The 15337-nt window shown below is 34.7% G+C and overlaps 1 protein-coding gene across 1 annotated transcript; it reads left to right on the plus strand.

Annotated features, from left to right (window-relative positions):
- Nucleotides 1-13206: 13206 nt before the first annotated feature.
- On the plus strand, nt 13207-13773 carry LOC131873133 (E3 ubiquitin-protein ligase RDUF1-like). The gene has a single exon (XM_059216212.1). The coding sequence runs from the start codon at nt 13207-13209 to the stop codon at nt 13771-13773; it is 567 nt and encodes a 188-aa protein (XP_059072195.1).
- Nucleotides 13774-15337: the final 1564 nt, after the last annotated feature.

The raw sequence follows: 15337 nt of genomic DNA on the forward strand, positions 1-15337 counted from the left end.
CCTCAACATATGATAAGAATGCTAAGAAATAAAACTATTGAAGAATACTTAGTCAAATGGAAAGGCCTACCAATGGAGGATGCAACTTCGGAGGTTCACAAGATATTTGAACATTGTAACTTGAAATTGCTTGAGGACAAGAAATCTTGGGAAGGGAGCGTTGTCATATCCCCCTCATTTATTTTAGAATTAATTTTGCCTTGTAATATATTAAAATCATATTAAACTCAAAATAACAAACATTGACTTCTTAAATTCATAATATTTATTATTTTATCAATTCAATATAATTTACATTCTATATATACAAGGGATGTTAATATATACATTATCTTATTAATAATTTAAATTTTTCCTATTAAATATAATTTAAGCACAATATAAAATTTGTTTAATATCAGATATCCACAATGATCAACATATACAAGAGAACAAAAATAAAAGTATGAACATGCCACATCGCAGCCATCAAGTATCAATAGAATCTAAACAATTGCTACATATATAACTATTATATTCTATCTCGCTAGTTTGAGAATCATAAGAAATTTGCCCATCCTGAGAACTAGAATCACCAATAATGTCTACCCATGCACTACCATAGGAAGGTCATGAGCCTAGTGTTGTATATCCATTCCCTTTTTGCAATTGAGCTCTCTAACAGAATTATCAAGCTTGATTCCTAAAGGAGATATCTCCTTGGTCCATTTGCTCTGTGAATCAGTGACACCAGAACAAACACAACTTCAAACACTAACTGGTAGATGAACTTAACCAAGCATTTAAACAAAATACATGTTATCCAAAATGAGATAATAACATCCACATATTGTAGAACATCCACCATAACACAAGTGTTTATATGTGGAAAACCCAAATAGTTAAAAACCACGATGAGGTGGAACTCACAAGTTAACTATCTGTAGTAATAGATAACTAATCAGTTAAGGTCTTACAAAGTGCTCTGCTAGGAGCGAATCTTGTTAGAGATCCCAAGCTTGATTAGAAGCTTATATCCTGTTGAGAGTACTACCTTGTTAGGAGTAACCTCCCTAGAGGATTTGAGAATCCAAACTAATGGATCACCTTGTTAGAGCTTACCCGGTTAGGGGATTTGATTCTATTGTAATGATTAGAAAACAACAAGAAAGGTTTGATCTATTCTGAGTAGCACACGACTTGCTTGATCAGATCATTCTAAGTGCATTCAACACTGCTCTTCATCTTAACACTTATCGCTCTTCAACAAAAGCTTTCACTCTTTATGCATATCAGTATTCGCATAAAATCCTCTTCTATATTAGTTAACTCTTCTAAATGATTCACTAAGATGTCCTTAAATATACACACAAATCTTATTTTGGCCATAGGAAATCAAAATACAATTTCCTAGGTGCAGTGTATCTAAACAAGTAAAATAACTCCTCACAAAAATTGTCGTCAAGAAAATGGTGTTGGTAACTCATCATAAAATCAGATACCGGTTATAATAGTCAATACCGGTTGGAACAGAATATGTGAACCGTTGTCTTGGAATCTTGCATTTGATCTCCATCTTTATTTTCATCTTCATTTTGATGCCGACTTAATGTAACCACAGGTTATCTCTTAAGCACATACCAGTTGACACAAAGTACTGATTAGAGATAGACCTTAAACATACTGGTTAATAGTGTAAACCAATGACGTTATACCAGTAGTCAATGTATTCACATGTATGTGACAGAGTGTTTCATCAATGACAAGAAGTGATGAATAGATTACACTTATTATCAAGTCAACAATCTCCCCATTTGGCATTAATGGAAACACTTAGAAATTTTTTAGAGTAATACAATACCGCTAAGTGTGCATACACAATATATTTACCTATGTACTCATATTCCCCTTTTAATGCAATACTCCCCCTTAATGCATGCATAGATACAAAATTTTCAAAAAACACATACATATTATTACCCCCCCTTTGACAACAATGGCAAAATGATAAAGTAAAATATATACATATATATAGAAAATCTGTATCAAAGTGTTTAGCACATAGTACCATTTTTTTTTAAAAGTTCATGCATTGGCTAGTCTCATAAAATTATCATTGAAATTATGCTTCATCTGGGATAAAGCATTTTCCCATGATTCCAATATGTTAGCAGTATACCCAGAGGTAGACATCAACTGGGAAAATAATTCTTCCATTGAGTCTAGCGTGTAGGTTTCAGGAGTAGCAAGAATAACTTCTGCATTGGAGTAGGCTCTCTAAAGAATGTCGACCTGTGAGGTGAGCTGACTCTTGAGCTCTCTTTGAGATCAGAATCTCTTAGCCTTCTCATTATCATTCCTATTCAATCTGTCATGCAAATCATATATAGACCAGTTAAAGGCATGAATGGAGTCCTGAAGTGGGACATATGTCTTGCATAACCTTTCCATTTCCTACTCGGTTTCATCTTGACTCTTAGAAATGTCAGAGTAAAAGAAAGTAACATTGGAGGTAGAGGCAAGATACTTCCCTCCAGATTCAATTGATTTCTTCAATAGACTTCCATTATGAGATAAAGCCATTTTGCCACTTTCAATGTTCTTAGCCAGTTTATCTCCATATTTCTTCTTGTGGCTCTTCTCAACAAACATTTGAGCAGCATCTTCAAGCGATTTGATAGGATCAAATGCATCTACAACTAACTAACCAAGTTTGATGATGGGTGTAGGGAGATGTGCAACAACTATTTAAGGTAGTAAACCACACAAAATTTCTACTGCATTCTAGATTGTCTCTAATTCAATCCTTTTCACTTTCAGTCTCTTCTTGTGTGCTTGAGATTGCATAACATTAGCAATCTTCATCATTTCTGATGCACTCAAATTGTTCATGTCAATGGGTCCTAACATACTTAAAGAATCATCATCATCATCTTCAAGTAGTTTTTTCTTCACCGATTCAGGGGGTACACTCTTAATGATAGCTCTTTCTATGTTCCTCTCTACATTGTATCTTTAGTTAGCTGAGTGACAGCTTCCTCAATAGACTTCTGTGGTTCACCAAAACTGGTTAACCCAAGTTCACCTGCAATTGATTCTATGAAATAGCCAATTTCGATCTATGAAATACTTTAGGTATTGGACAACAAAACATAGGATCCTAATGATCCTCCTACACTTTAGGTTCTGCTAGACCTAGGGGGGGACACCCTTTTATGCATAGAATTAAACCCATTATACACTTATAACAACATCAATAAAAGAAAATAGATCTCATAAAAGGTTCAAAAAAAAGGAGATTACTATAGATAGGCTAAATCTACATTAAAAACTCAACAATGTTTGAATCATGAGATGTATGGAACACTACCATAGAATAGAAAATAAAAGATATTCTGATTTTGGATTTTAAAATGATGTTCTAACAATCCTTCAACATTACAAAAGACTAGTGCCTTATCTAGGCCACAGAGTCATGCATAAAACTGGAAGAGAAATCTCAAGTGCAAGATTCTTTCAACATTAAATTTTCATGTATTAATGCATTAAATTAACACAATCATTTGCTCTGTCACAAAATCATACTTATATATCCAATATACATTCAAAATCATTAATGCTTGGTTTTAGGATTTAAATCCTTCCTAGAAGAATACCCAAAAGACAAACATTACACTCTTAGAGAAGACTGAAAGAGACAAATCCAAATTACCCTTGATAAGATTAAATGGTATCTTAGAAACAATTTTGTGGAAACTCACACATGCTTTCCATATGTGTAAACCTACAAATTGAAACAATCCTACATCAAAGACAACACTAAAAATCCAATAGAAAAACACTGTTATTTGTAAAGAATGAACAATGCCATCATTGGAACCTGCAATTTTGGATTTCTCTCTTGGAGAAAATTTCCAAAAGAAAACTACAAACCATTACAAATGAGAAGAAACTAGAATATGAAGGAGAGGGAAAAAGATCAAATTTTATCACAAATTCCCAAGTGTCCTCTTTCCCCAATTGAAAAATATTTCCTTTCTCCTTCCCATGGAAAATTCTCTCAAAATATTTGATTTTTGTTGAAACTAGCTACAAAGATGAATTCTCCATTCTGAGAGCTTTCCAACGGTATGCAATACTTGCATAGTTGGGCAAAAAATAACCCCCAAGCGAATTAATCTCTCAGATGGATCCATTATTTAAATTTTTTAAATTTCTTTAATAGTCAAAACTATATCAATTAACTTTAATTTTCTATCCATTTTACCCTTTGCGCCTTGCCATGTGACAACCATCAGATTGCCATCTCATCAGGACCTGCCAGTTAACCTCCCACCCGAACTTGCCAGCTCATTGGGACTCACCAGCTAACTCGCCAGACGGACCTGCGAGCTCATCGGTCGCTAGTTCGTGAAGGGTAAATTTTGTTCACCTTCGCATAGGGACACAACAACCACCATCTGATCATCTCAAACTTTATAGATCTTTAATCTACCATTTTTTGCACGTGCCTTGTTGCTGCTCCGTGATGGTTAACTAGCATGCATCTTTGCTTTGTGAATCAGCGACAACCATTGATCATCCTTGAACTTGCATGCTCGTTAGCTAGTCCTCTTACTGCGAAACTTGCTTACCTCAGGAATCATGCATGCATGGGGTCCACCTAGTTGCCAGCTATCTCTTGTGTAAAAGGCCTCAAGGCTTTGACACTATGATTGTGTGTAGCCTTACATTTAAATACTCAAAAATCCCTCCCCACTACCAATGTGGGATAATTAATTACTCTGGTGTTTACATTTTCTTGAAAGAATTAATGGCGCTCCTCAACAGGGTAGATGTTGGTTCTGGTCATGGAGTTAAACTTTACACCCACCAACATATTTGCTTGGGATTTTCTAATACGCCTTTTACCCATACATACGCAGGGGTTGTGGAATTTGATTATGCACCTTCTAATCACATTTTGTCTATAATTTTCTAAAACCCTTCAATGCCACACTCCACTATTTTTCGCCTTGTCTGCCACACAACCCTGCCATTTGCATTTGCTAAAAAAAAATTTAAACCTTTTCCATTTCGTTCCCAGGTAGGGAAGATGCTGGCAAATTTTGATGGACCTAGGCTTAAACCTGCAATGTGTATTTGTTTGAAGATTCTTCCATCGCCCTTTCTCTGCCACGACACACAGGGAATTGGGTTTTAAAACTGCCAAATTGCATCTGCTGAAAGTGTCTAAAACCTATTCAACACCACGCAGGCCACACCAATTTCATTTGTTTCAAGTTTCTGAGCCTTCCAAAACCCACTCCACACAGGGAGGACTCTGGCCTGCACCTCACGCATGGGGTGGATTGTTAAAAGTCATGCTATTTGATTTACACCTTCAAACACATTTGGTTCAGAATGCTTCAATTTACCCCTCCCCACTCTCCACGTAGGGGCATAGGAAGAGGCACGCGAGGGAGGCTCTGCACCCACCATTTGCATTTGGTTGAAAGTTACCAAGCCCTTTCCAAACTCCATACCACGCACCACAAGGAGAGGTAGTAAAGGTCGTGGGATTTTCTTTATTAATGACATCAATGGGATTGTTGTCTTGGTGTAGTTGCTTTGCCTTAATATAATAAGCTTTCTTAATCTCATAAGCAAGAAAATCGGGCTCAACTCCTAGAATATCATAGTACCTTTCTTCCTTCACCATTGTAACAAGACATAAAGGATCATAATGTGGACTGAGCTAGTGGTGATATGCATTAGCATGCATGAAGAACACTTTACCATTAAATTAATGCATGGGCATGAGCCAGGTTGGGCCCCAAAGTGTGCCTAACTTAAAAAAATTCATTTTCATCCAGATGACCCTTGAAGTGCTTCAGGATCCTTGAACATACCTCTAGAGTTGATCGATAGAATTTTCTGATCATTAAAACTCAATGTGCAACTTTCAGGCACTTGTGTCACATTTTTGCATTTAAACCCAAAGATGCAATTTTAAAACCGGTCAAAACACCTCTCTGGACTTCACAAACTGATAGACGTACTGTCTGATATATGGGCATTCACTCTGTCAAACCATTTCTCAAGACAAATCTCGGGTGAATAAATATTAATGGTCAAAGATGACCAAATGGCTATGTCAGCACTCTGAACCTGATAAAATGAGTGTGTAGGGACCACAAAGTGCACGCATTCAAAATATCAAATGGTCTCCGTGGATCCCCAAATTTGGGGCATAGATACTTTGAAGTACAAGGAAGACTATGGAATGCTCAATTTGACTCAGAAGCTAATAGGGTGCAAATGGTGAGCTCATGAAAATGGCAACTTAAAAAGATGCAACAATGTAAGTGTAGAAAACTGAAAAAACTGGCTGAAGAAATCATCTTGGAAAACTGATCAAACGGATTGGCTATGACTTGAAGCTTGGCATGTGGACTCACCTATATGCGTAGAATTCAATGCACTTTTTATTTCAACATGATGATCTACTAGTCAAAAGTTAAAGGCGCTCAAAGTAGGCCACTTAATAAAATTTGAATTTGCACATACGATGCACTTTCAACTCACCCCTTGAAATGGGTACTTGATAAACTGATCCAAACTGAAATTTGAAAGTTGAAGAACACTTCATAGGGAAAATTAGAGGTGTACAATAATATTCGAAGGCTTTACCACTTAATAATCAACTGGCTACATTTTACACTTCTTCAAAATAGGCCTATCAGGTTGACTCATTAGGTAATCATTGGAAAGTGCAGAGAATTTTTTTAAAATGGGCCTCTCAAAATTCTCAAAACATATGAGTCGCAATAGTGGCTCTAACTAGGGATGGTTGATTGCAAGATCAACACAAGAATCTAGAATCTTTGGTAGAGCAGACCACCCAAAAACATATCACTTCTCTTCTTCTAAAAAATAAAGGGTTCCTTATTCTACCCAAGAAGCATGACACTTTATTGCAAACCACACAACTGAAGCAAAGAAACTGTACAAAATATAAAACTTATAAATGGCACCAAACCATAAAAAATGGAGTCAATGCGTACCTCTATCAAATACATGATTTTCATTTCCATTAACTGGAGGTAAACTAGAATCATCATTCACATCTACCTGATCAATCACACTTCCACTTCTAATCAGCTGATCACATAAAACATAATCAACATGTTCATAATCATTCAATCTTTGTAAACCAAACCAATGCTGAAAGTGTTGGTCATCATATGTCATAAGAGTGCCATGCTCTTTACAATTACTTCCTAGCTGAAAAGAAAAGTAATTCAACTTATTAGGGAAGTTGGGAACATCAGGCACATCTTTATTGCTAGTTTTCTCAAATGATGAACATTCTTCCATAATGATGGCTTGCAAACTAGAGAGGAATATTTCCTCATAAAATGACTGCACTTCATCTTGCTAATCATAATTTCTATCAACACTTTGCAAACATTAAAATGTATCATCACTTGTCAATGGTTCATTTACCAATTGCAAATCAAGGAAAATTACTTTAGATCTTTCATTATTTTCAAAAGCAAGATCCACACAATGCATATCAAAATCTGAGTTCATATCAACATATGAATCTACATCATCATGCCTATCAACCGTATATGCATTTTCATCTCGTCCGTTATTCAAATCAAATGTAGGGAAAGAATTATCATATGTATGATACTTCACACCCTCAAAAAAATCATCAGTATCAAAACATGTAATAGTTGGGTATGAGAGATTGGGGATATTTCTGGATATATACCTCTTAAGATCAGTAACTAGGAGTTCTGAGATTTGTTCACTACTTAGTGAACCTTCTCCCTTATTTTCATTTTCCTTGGCTTCATCTTCTATGCTGCAAACATTGTCCCAATCTGATAAAGGTATTAAATCTGTAGTGCTCATGTCTTTTTGCACATTTATTTCATCATTGTAACAACTTGTGTCTGCATCATAATATTTGTCATGCTGATCATAAAGTGCTACTATATGTTGCAACATAGTTTCATAACCTTGATTGCAAAAATTTTTTTAATTGAACTTAACAACAAGGTGATCTATATCATTAAGATCTGAAACCTCAACGGGCTCATGATAATTTGAACAATTACTTATGTTCTCGCAAGTTTCTTCTTGCTTTGAATACACATCCACACTGTCATGCTAAGAATAAGAGTCACCTTCAACATCATAAGAGGTCTATGCACTAACAGATTCATCTCCATCACTATACTCAATTATGTATACATTTTCAGATTTAGTCCTTTCAATCTCATCTATCTATTCTTTAATCCATGCAACACTCTCTTCTCTCAAGGTTGTAGACCAATTAATTAAGTCAGGCTTATCAAGCTTTAAGAATAACTCAATCCAAATAGACTCATGGGGTCTAGCATCAACTGAAAGCTCATTTAATGTAGCTATAAATCTTTCATAAAAAGCATATGATGACTCTTCCTTTCTTTCCACTACTTTCTTTCTTAAAAACTAGATGAATTTATCTTGGATCTGTTGGAGACATACTTTAATCTCTCTATCAATTTCTTTCAGATTTGAGAAAGGATTTTTAAATCTAGGAACAACATCTAGATCCATCAAGTTTAAAACATCTAATGAACCATTACTATGCTGATATATCTTTACTGTCTTACCAACTCTCTTCAAAACACATGTAGACACAAATTTTTAGAATCATACACACTTCTCCCATCACTTATGACTGAAATCTTTTCAAAATATTAAGTATGTAAAGTGCAAATTTCTTTTCCTTTCTATAGTGACTGTTTCACCTTATAAGGAACATGAATTATCTCACAAATACTTTGAGGAATACCTCGTAAGATAATTTTTCTGCTACTCTTCTTCTTATTTCTCCTTGACTGGGATCTTCAATCTCAAAACTCCAAGCCTCTCCTACATCTTTGCTACAAGTTCACCGAATCTTTTAAACTTTTTACAATAATGCACACTAGTGCAAAGATCTTTCAAAGTCGTCACTCACTGTTGTGAGGATTTATAAAATCATTTATAGAACATGAACAGATCTAGACTTATACAAAGATAAAAGGATAATAGAAATTCAACACTTGGATGGGAATTGACTCTTATGACAAAAAGAAGACATTCCTAACTTCAACAACACTACCAGGCAAATAACTATAGATCTGAAAATACTTTCAGATTTACAACACTTTTATGACTCTTTCCTCAAATGGACATGGCTAGATTCATGGATTTTACTTGACAAAATTTTTACATCTCTCCATTCCCCAGTAGAGTCACCATTTTTGTTGTGGCAACTCGGATGGACACACATACAATCTGATTCAACAATCTATACCAGAGATCTTTAGATTACTCCCTAGTAGAGTCGCCATTTTTGTTGTTCACCAAAATTGGTTAACCCAAGTTCACTTGCAATTGATTCTATGAAATAGCCAATTTTGATCTGCGAAATACTTCAGGGCTTGGAAAACATAATGTAGAATCCTAATGATCCTCCTACACTTTAGGTTCTGCTAGACATAGGGGGAACACCCTTTTGATGCATAGAATTAAACCCATTACACACTTATGATAGCATCAATAAAAGCAGATAGATCTCATAAAAGGTTAAAAAATGAGGGTATTGTAGATAGGCTAAATCTATATTGACAACTCAACAACCCTTTTCCAAAAACCCAAAGATATTCTGATTTTGGATTTTAAAATGATGCTCTAACAATCCTTCAACATTACAAAAGACCAGTGCCTTATCTAAACAACAAAGTGATGCATAAAACTGGAAGAGAAATCTCAGGTGCAAGCTTCTTTCAACGTTAAATTTTCATGTATAATGCATTACATTAACACAATCCTCTGCTTTGTCACAAAATCATACTTGTATATCCAATATGCATTTAAAATCATTAATGTTGGGTTTTAGGATTTAAATCCTTCCTAGAATAATACCTAAAAGACAAACATTACACTCTCAGCGAAGACTGAAAGAGACAAATCCAAATTACCCTTGATAAAATGAAATTGTATAAATTCAAATGGTATCTTATAGACAATTTTTTTGAAACTCACACATGCCTTGCATATGTGTAAACCTGCAAACTAAAACAAATCCTACAACAAAGACAACACTAAAAACCCAACAAAAACACACTGTTATTTGCAAAGAATGAACAGTGTCATCACTGGAACCTGCAATTTCAGATTTCTCCCTTAGAGAAAATTTCCAAAAAAAACTGGAACCTGCAATTTCAGATTATTAGTTGTCCTTCGCCTTTAGATCTGGATGAGCTAAAGCAATTCAAGAAGTCTATCTTGAATCAAAACGTTCAACAATAATGTCTTCTTGACAAATTAAAGGCATCGATGGGATGATAGAAAGAATAAGATTTCAGGTGCTCTCATTCCTCTATTCTCAATTATAGGGTCCACTTGGTTGGAGATTTGCATCTGACTACCTTATTGTTATTAGTGTCTTATCTAGTGGACAAGGTTCTCTTGCTTGTTAACTACTTTATCTCAGCGTTCTTTAATATGTCGGTTTGTGCACTTGTTGTCAGATCATAGTATTGCTTAACTTTCTTCCTGAAGTTTGGAAAAATCACCCTAGTTCGAGCCTTGTTCTTGTGTTAAGAATTTGTTCTAATCCAGTTTGAACTATTGAAGATAGTTATGCCCTACTCTCTATTTTGAGTATGTTTAGCTCTCAACCTATTTTATGTGTTGATCTAAATTGATGCATTGATCTAAATACATCCTTGGCACTTAAGACTCCAGCATGTGTATTCAGATATAAATATAGGAGTATTATGATGGATATAACAACAAGCACAAATAGGAAGATGAATAAATTTATAGGAGATTCAAAAATATGGAATCTCAGTCATTGGTGTGATAGACATCCTACTTAGTATCTATGATCAATGCTGACCTTACTATCTTCATATTATGATCTGATCCCTTATGATACTTGTTGCATAGTTCTGATGCACTATATTCTATCTAAGTCTTGAAATGCTCAATAGTCTTGTTGCTCCGAAATTATATACTCTTATGGCATGTCTCCCGATTTGCATAAAATCTCTTAACATCGTATGGACTTCATTTTCTGTTTTGTTTTATGTTTGGATAAGGTTGTCATGTAGGGTTGTGATTGTATAACACTTGGTTCTCTTCAGCTCTTCATAATAGGCTCTCATGTTCTTTGTTGTGCTATTATTATAATCTTGCTCTGCTTCTCTTGTGTAGAGGATTGCCTTTAGCTCTAATGCATTTTCTGCCATGGCTTTCATCATCCTTACATAATATTCATTGCGACACTATCTCTTCAATTTAAGCATATTGCGTATTACATTCTTTGAAGTAAGTATTCTCTTAATGATAAAACCTAAGATGAATGACGTATCTAACTTATTGAAGCTGGATTTCGATCATAGACTTGTGCTCAACTACAATATGTATCCTTTTGAGTGGTCGATACTCATGTCTGATTTACGCATTGACCTAGAAATACAATTAGGCTTATATACTTTACTTATGGATTTTGTAAAATGTTTTTTGAAGTCACACATTTGCCTTAGTTTTCTAGTATAAGCTAACTCTTTGTTATTCAACTATGGAAAACAATTTTAGAATGTTCTGTAGTTTTAAACTATGTTTGAAGTTGTTCATAGATTGGCAATATCATTTTGATCAATCTTGGCATATGTTGTCAATGGTGGAAGTCTAGATAAGTTACTTTACATGTTAATTCATTCTATTGGGATATTTTCTCTTCAAGCGTTTCTTGAATTACCATGCATTCAAGCTTAAGAGGGAGCTTAGTTTCTTCACTCGAAGGTATGCCTTGATCATAATGGTTGTCCTATAGGTCCATTTCGTAAAAGTGAAGTAGAAAAAAGATTGTCATTTCTCATTTTTGATTTATGGTTGCCTTCCTTGATTGATTCTTAGTTTATGCAATCTTCGTGAGAGTAGATTACCACAAATTTTTATTAAGAATCAAAAGAGAGTTCCATATGAAAGTTTTTGAAAATATGAAGCTAGATGTAGTTTGAAAGAAACATTTGCTCTTGCTGCTAGATATACTAATATTAGAACCATTGTAGCTGATGCTGCAAGCTGGAAGTTAGATATAAAGACTGTTTTCTTAATGTTGTCTATATTGAACAACCTAAAGGTTATGAAATTCATAATAGAGAAACTCATGTGTGAAGACTGAAGAAAGCTCTCTACGGTCTCAAGCAAGCTAACTCCTATGGAAACTAACTTGAAGAAGTTGAGTATTTCTGTAGCTAACTTTGATTTTCTAGATCCTTCAAAGTACAGGTAGTTGATTAGATCCTGGATGTATCTAGTCAACACTAATTTCCTATGTAGTGAGTGCACTTAGCCAATTCATGAATCAACCAAAGCATGTTCACCTAGTGGGAGCCAAGCACATCCTAAGATACTTGCATGGAACAGTTGGCTATGTACTGAAGTATCCAATCAACTCAATAATCAATTTGGAAGACTACTTTGATTCTGATTGAGTCGGAAGTGTTACTGATAGGAAAATCACTTTAGGAATCTGTTTCAGCTTGGGTTCCGCTATGATCTCTAAGGCCAATAGGAAACAGTCTTCAGTTGCATTGAGTACTATAGAAGCTGAATACATTGCTTCAAGTGTGGCAACTAGAGAAGCAGTTTGGCTTCACAAGCTTCTTGTTGGGTTGTTTGGATAACTTTGGGAATCTACTATTATTTATTATGATAATCAGAGTTGTATTAAATGTCTAATAATCCCGTGTTTCACGGTAGGTCAAAACACATGGAAACTCATTATCACTATGTTTGTGATATGGCACAAAGAGGTGTCATCCAGCTGAAATATATTAGCACTGTTGAATAAGTTTTAGATGTTCTCACCAAGCCTTTAGCTCGAGTGAAGTTTGAGTACTTCAGAGAGAAGCTTGGAATTGTGGAGAACACAATATTGATTGAGAGGGAGTCTCAATCCTAGTGATGCAATTTAGTTTGCATCTCCCACCCTCTGTGGGCAATGCAAGGTGGGGTCACTTTCTGCGGAAAATGCAAGGTGACATTGTATTCTTCTCTCGGAAAAGGCTAAGGTGTCAAACCTCTTCCATCCTCTGCAGACAATGCAAGGTGGAGTCACCCAGACCTCTTCCACCATCTGTGGGGCAGTGCAAGGTGGACTGGCCGGTAACCACCCAAGAATAAAAAATGGCTACCAACGATGTGTGCGCAGATAGCATAGCTCTTCTTCACCGCCTCAATCAAATTAGTCAGCGTCTTCACAACATATTTTCGACGGTACGAAATTTACCAGTTCATAATTTCTCAATAATTCCTCTCTTAAGAGAATTCCACCGCTTAGTACGTGAATTTAGTGGGTTACTAGACCGTGATTCTTTTCACGGGCAAATCGACACAGTTAATAGTAGTTTCAGAGATTTGACTCAACTTATTCGGCAATTAGTTGAAGAAGCTCGAGAGTGCATGGTACGTGGGTCACCAGCAGATAAAGAAGCGGTGGAGGCACTACTTAAACTAACAATTGCAGGTTATTTTGTTAATGAAGAGTCTCATTGTTCTAACTGCACCGAGGCTTTTGAATCGGGGAAAGATGCACTACAGATGCCTTGCCATCAATCCCACATATTTTATTCTCACTGTCTTCTACCATGGCTAGAAAGGCGTAATACTTGTCCAATCTGTAGAGCTCTTTTAGTTACACCAAGAATTTCAAGGTCAGTTTCAGGTTTTCCTGTTGGAAGTGAAGATTGTTAGAGTTAGTGTATACAATATCTCAACTGGTTTTCCGTGCAGAAGTGAAGATTTGGCGGTAACATTTTATTTGAGGAGAACCCAACAAGTAAAGTGTTATTTTGTGTCAATGGATGTGTTGTGTTATTTGTTCTGGCTGATTAATAATAATTGTGTTTTCATGGGTTGTAGGATTGTTTTTGTTTCTTTCAATTCTTAATATTAAATTTAGATTGATCAAATTAAATAATTTGAATAATAATAAATTTAGATTAATTATGAGTGATAATTATGGTAAGATAATTAAACAATTATATCTTATTTTAAAGAAGTAGACACTATATATAGTTTACAGTATTTGTGTAGTATTAGAATTTATATGTTTTAAAATTAGAAAATGATATTGTCTAGATGTTCTTTATCTTGTAACAATTTTATTGTAGATCAATCTAATATCTTTAGGTGATTTCTATAGGTGTGAATGTCCTGTGATCCATGTAAAGTTTCAAGACATTATAGTTGATTATTTATCAAATTTGGTGTTTGTGCTACATATGGTAGATCAGTAGTACTTAAAAATATCTTGGGAGATTGTTAGATTACATGATAACTATGTTCATCTAGCATGAAATCCTTGACTAAACCAATCTTATAGTTAATGAAATGACTAAAGACAATAGTCTTTAATTATTGTGTGTACTCTCAATTCATATTCAACAATATAAACTGTAATAGAATAGATCAAGGTTCAAGAGTTTAAGTGGAAGCAACATGTGTAAGTCTAGATTAAAAAAGAAGTGTTTATGAACTCGATATTAGAGGAAAAATATGTACATGACGTGATAACACCTCCAACATTTTAATTGAAGGGTAAATGAGTTTTGTTTTGTGTGTTTTTTAGTTAAAGGGTAAAGTTTTAATTGAAAACTATGAACCTAGTGAGACCACAAATGAGAGACTTTATCTCTACTATAAGAATTCAACAATAATTTAAGGGGGTTTGAACTTTGATGACAAGAACAACATCAGAATTTAACGATCATAATTTGTCAATATTGATATTGTAGACGAGAAAAAATCTATTAAAAGATATAAATAATGATCGTAGGTCAAAACTTATTTTATCTATTGTATATTTTGGGATCAACGTGTGCAAATTGTTGTGGGTTCAAAATTGAATTATTCAATTTCTTTGATGTCTACATCAAGGATAACATGTATGACGTAGTGATTATACAAAGGTTCCCTATTACTAGTAAGATCAATTAAGATTGACTTTGAGGGACTTAAAAAATTATAAGCCACAGATTGTGGAAATCTGCTATCATTAAAATAACATCTTTGCCAACTATAAAATGATAATTTTTTAAATAAAATACATATTGAACGTAAAATTGAAACTAATCCTGTCTGGAGTGAATAAGTTTCTTTTGTGATACGCCATCACCCATTGTCACCCAACGCACTCTCTCTCATGGCAGTATATTTATATAAATGAAGTTGAAAAGAGGAAACGCAAAGTGCTACAACAGCGTTTAAGTGGCATCTGAATCGAGTTCAAGCATTATCATTCTCTGAGTAATAAAAT

The sequence above is a fragment of the Cryptomeria japonica genome, unplaced genomic scaffold, assembly GCF_030272615.1.
Source record: "Cryptomeria japonica unplaced genomic scaffold, Sugi_1.0 HiC_scaffold_1085, whole genome shotgun sequence".
Classification (NCBI taxonomy): Eukaryota; Viridiplantae; Streptophyta; class Pinopsida; order Cupressales; family Cupressaceae; genus Cryptomeria; species Cryptomeria japonica.

What these genes read in the sequence shown, in the direction of transcription:
- LOC131873133 (XM_059216212.1), top strand. Translation starts at nt 13,207, where the DNA reads ATGGCTACCAACGATGTGTGCGCAGATAGCATAGCTCTTCTTCACCGC.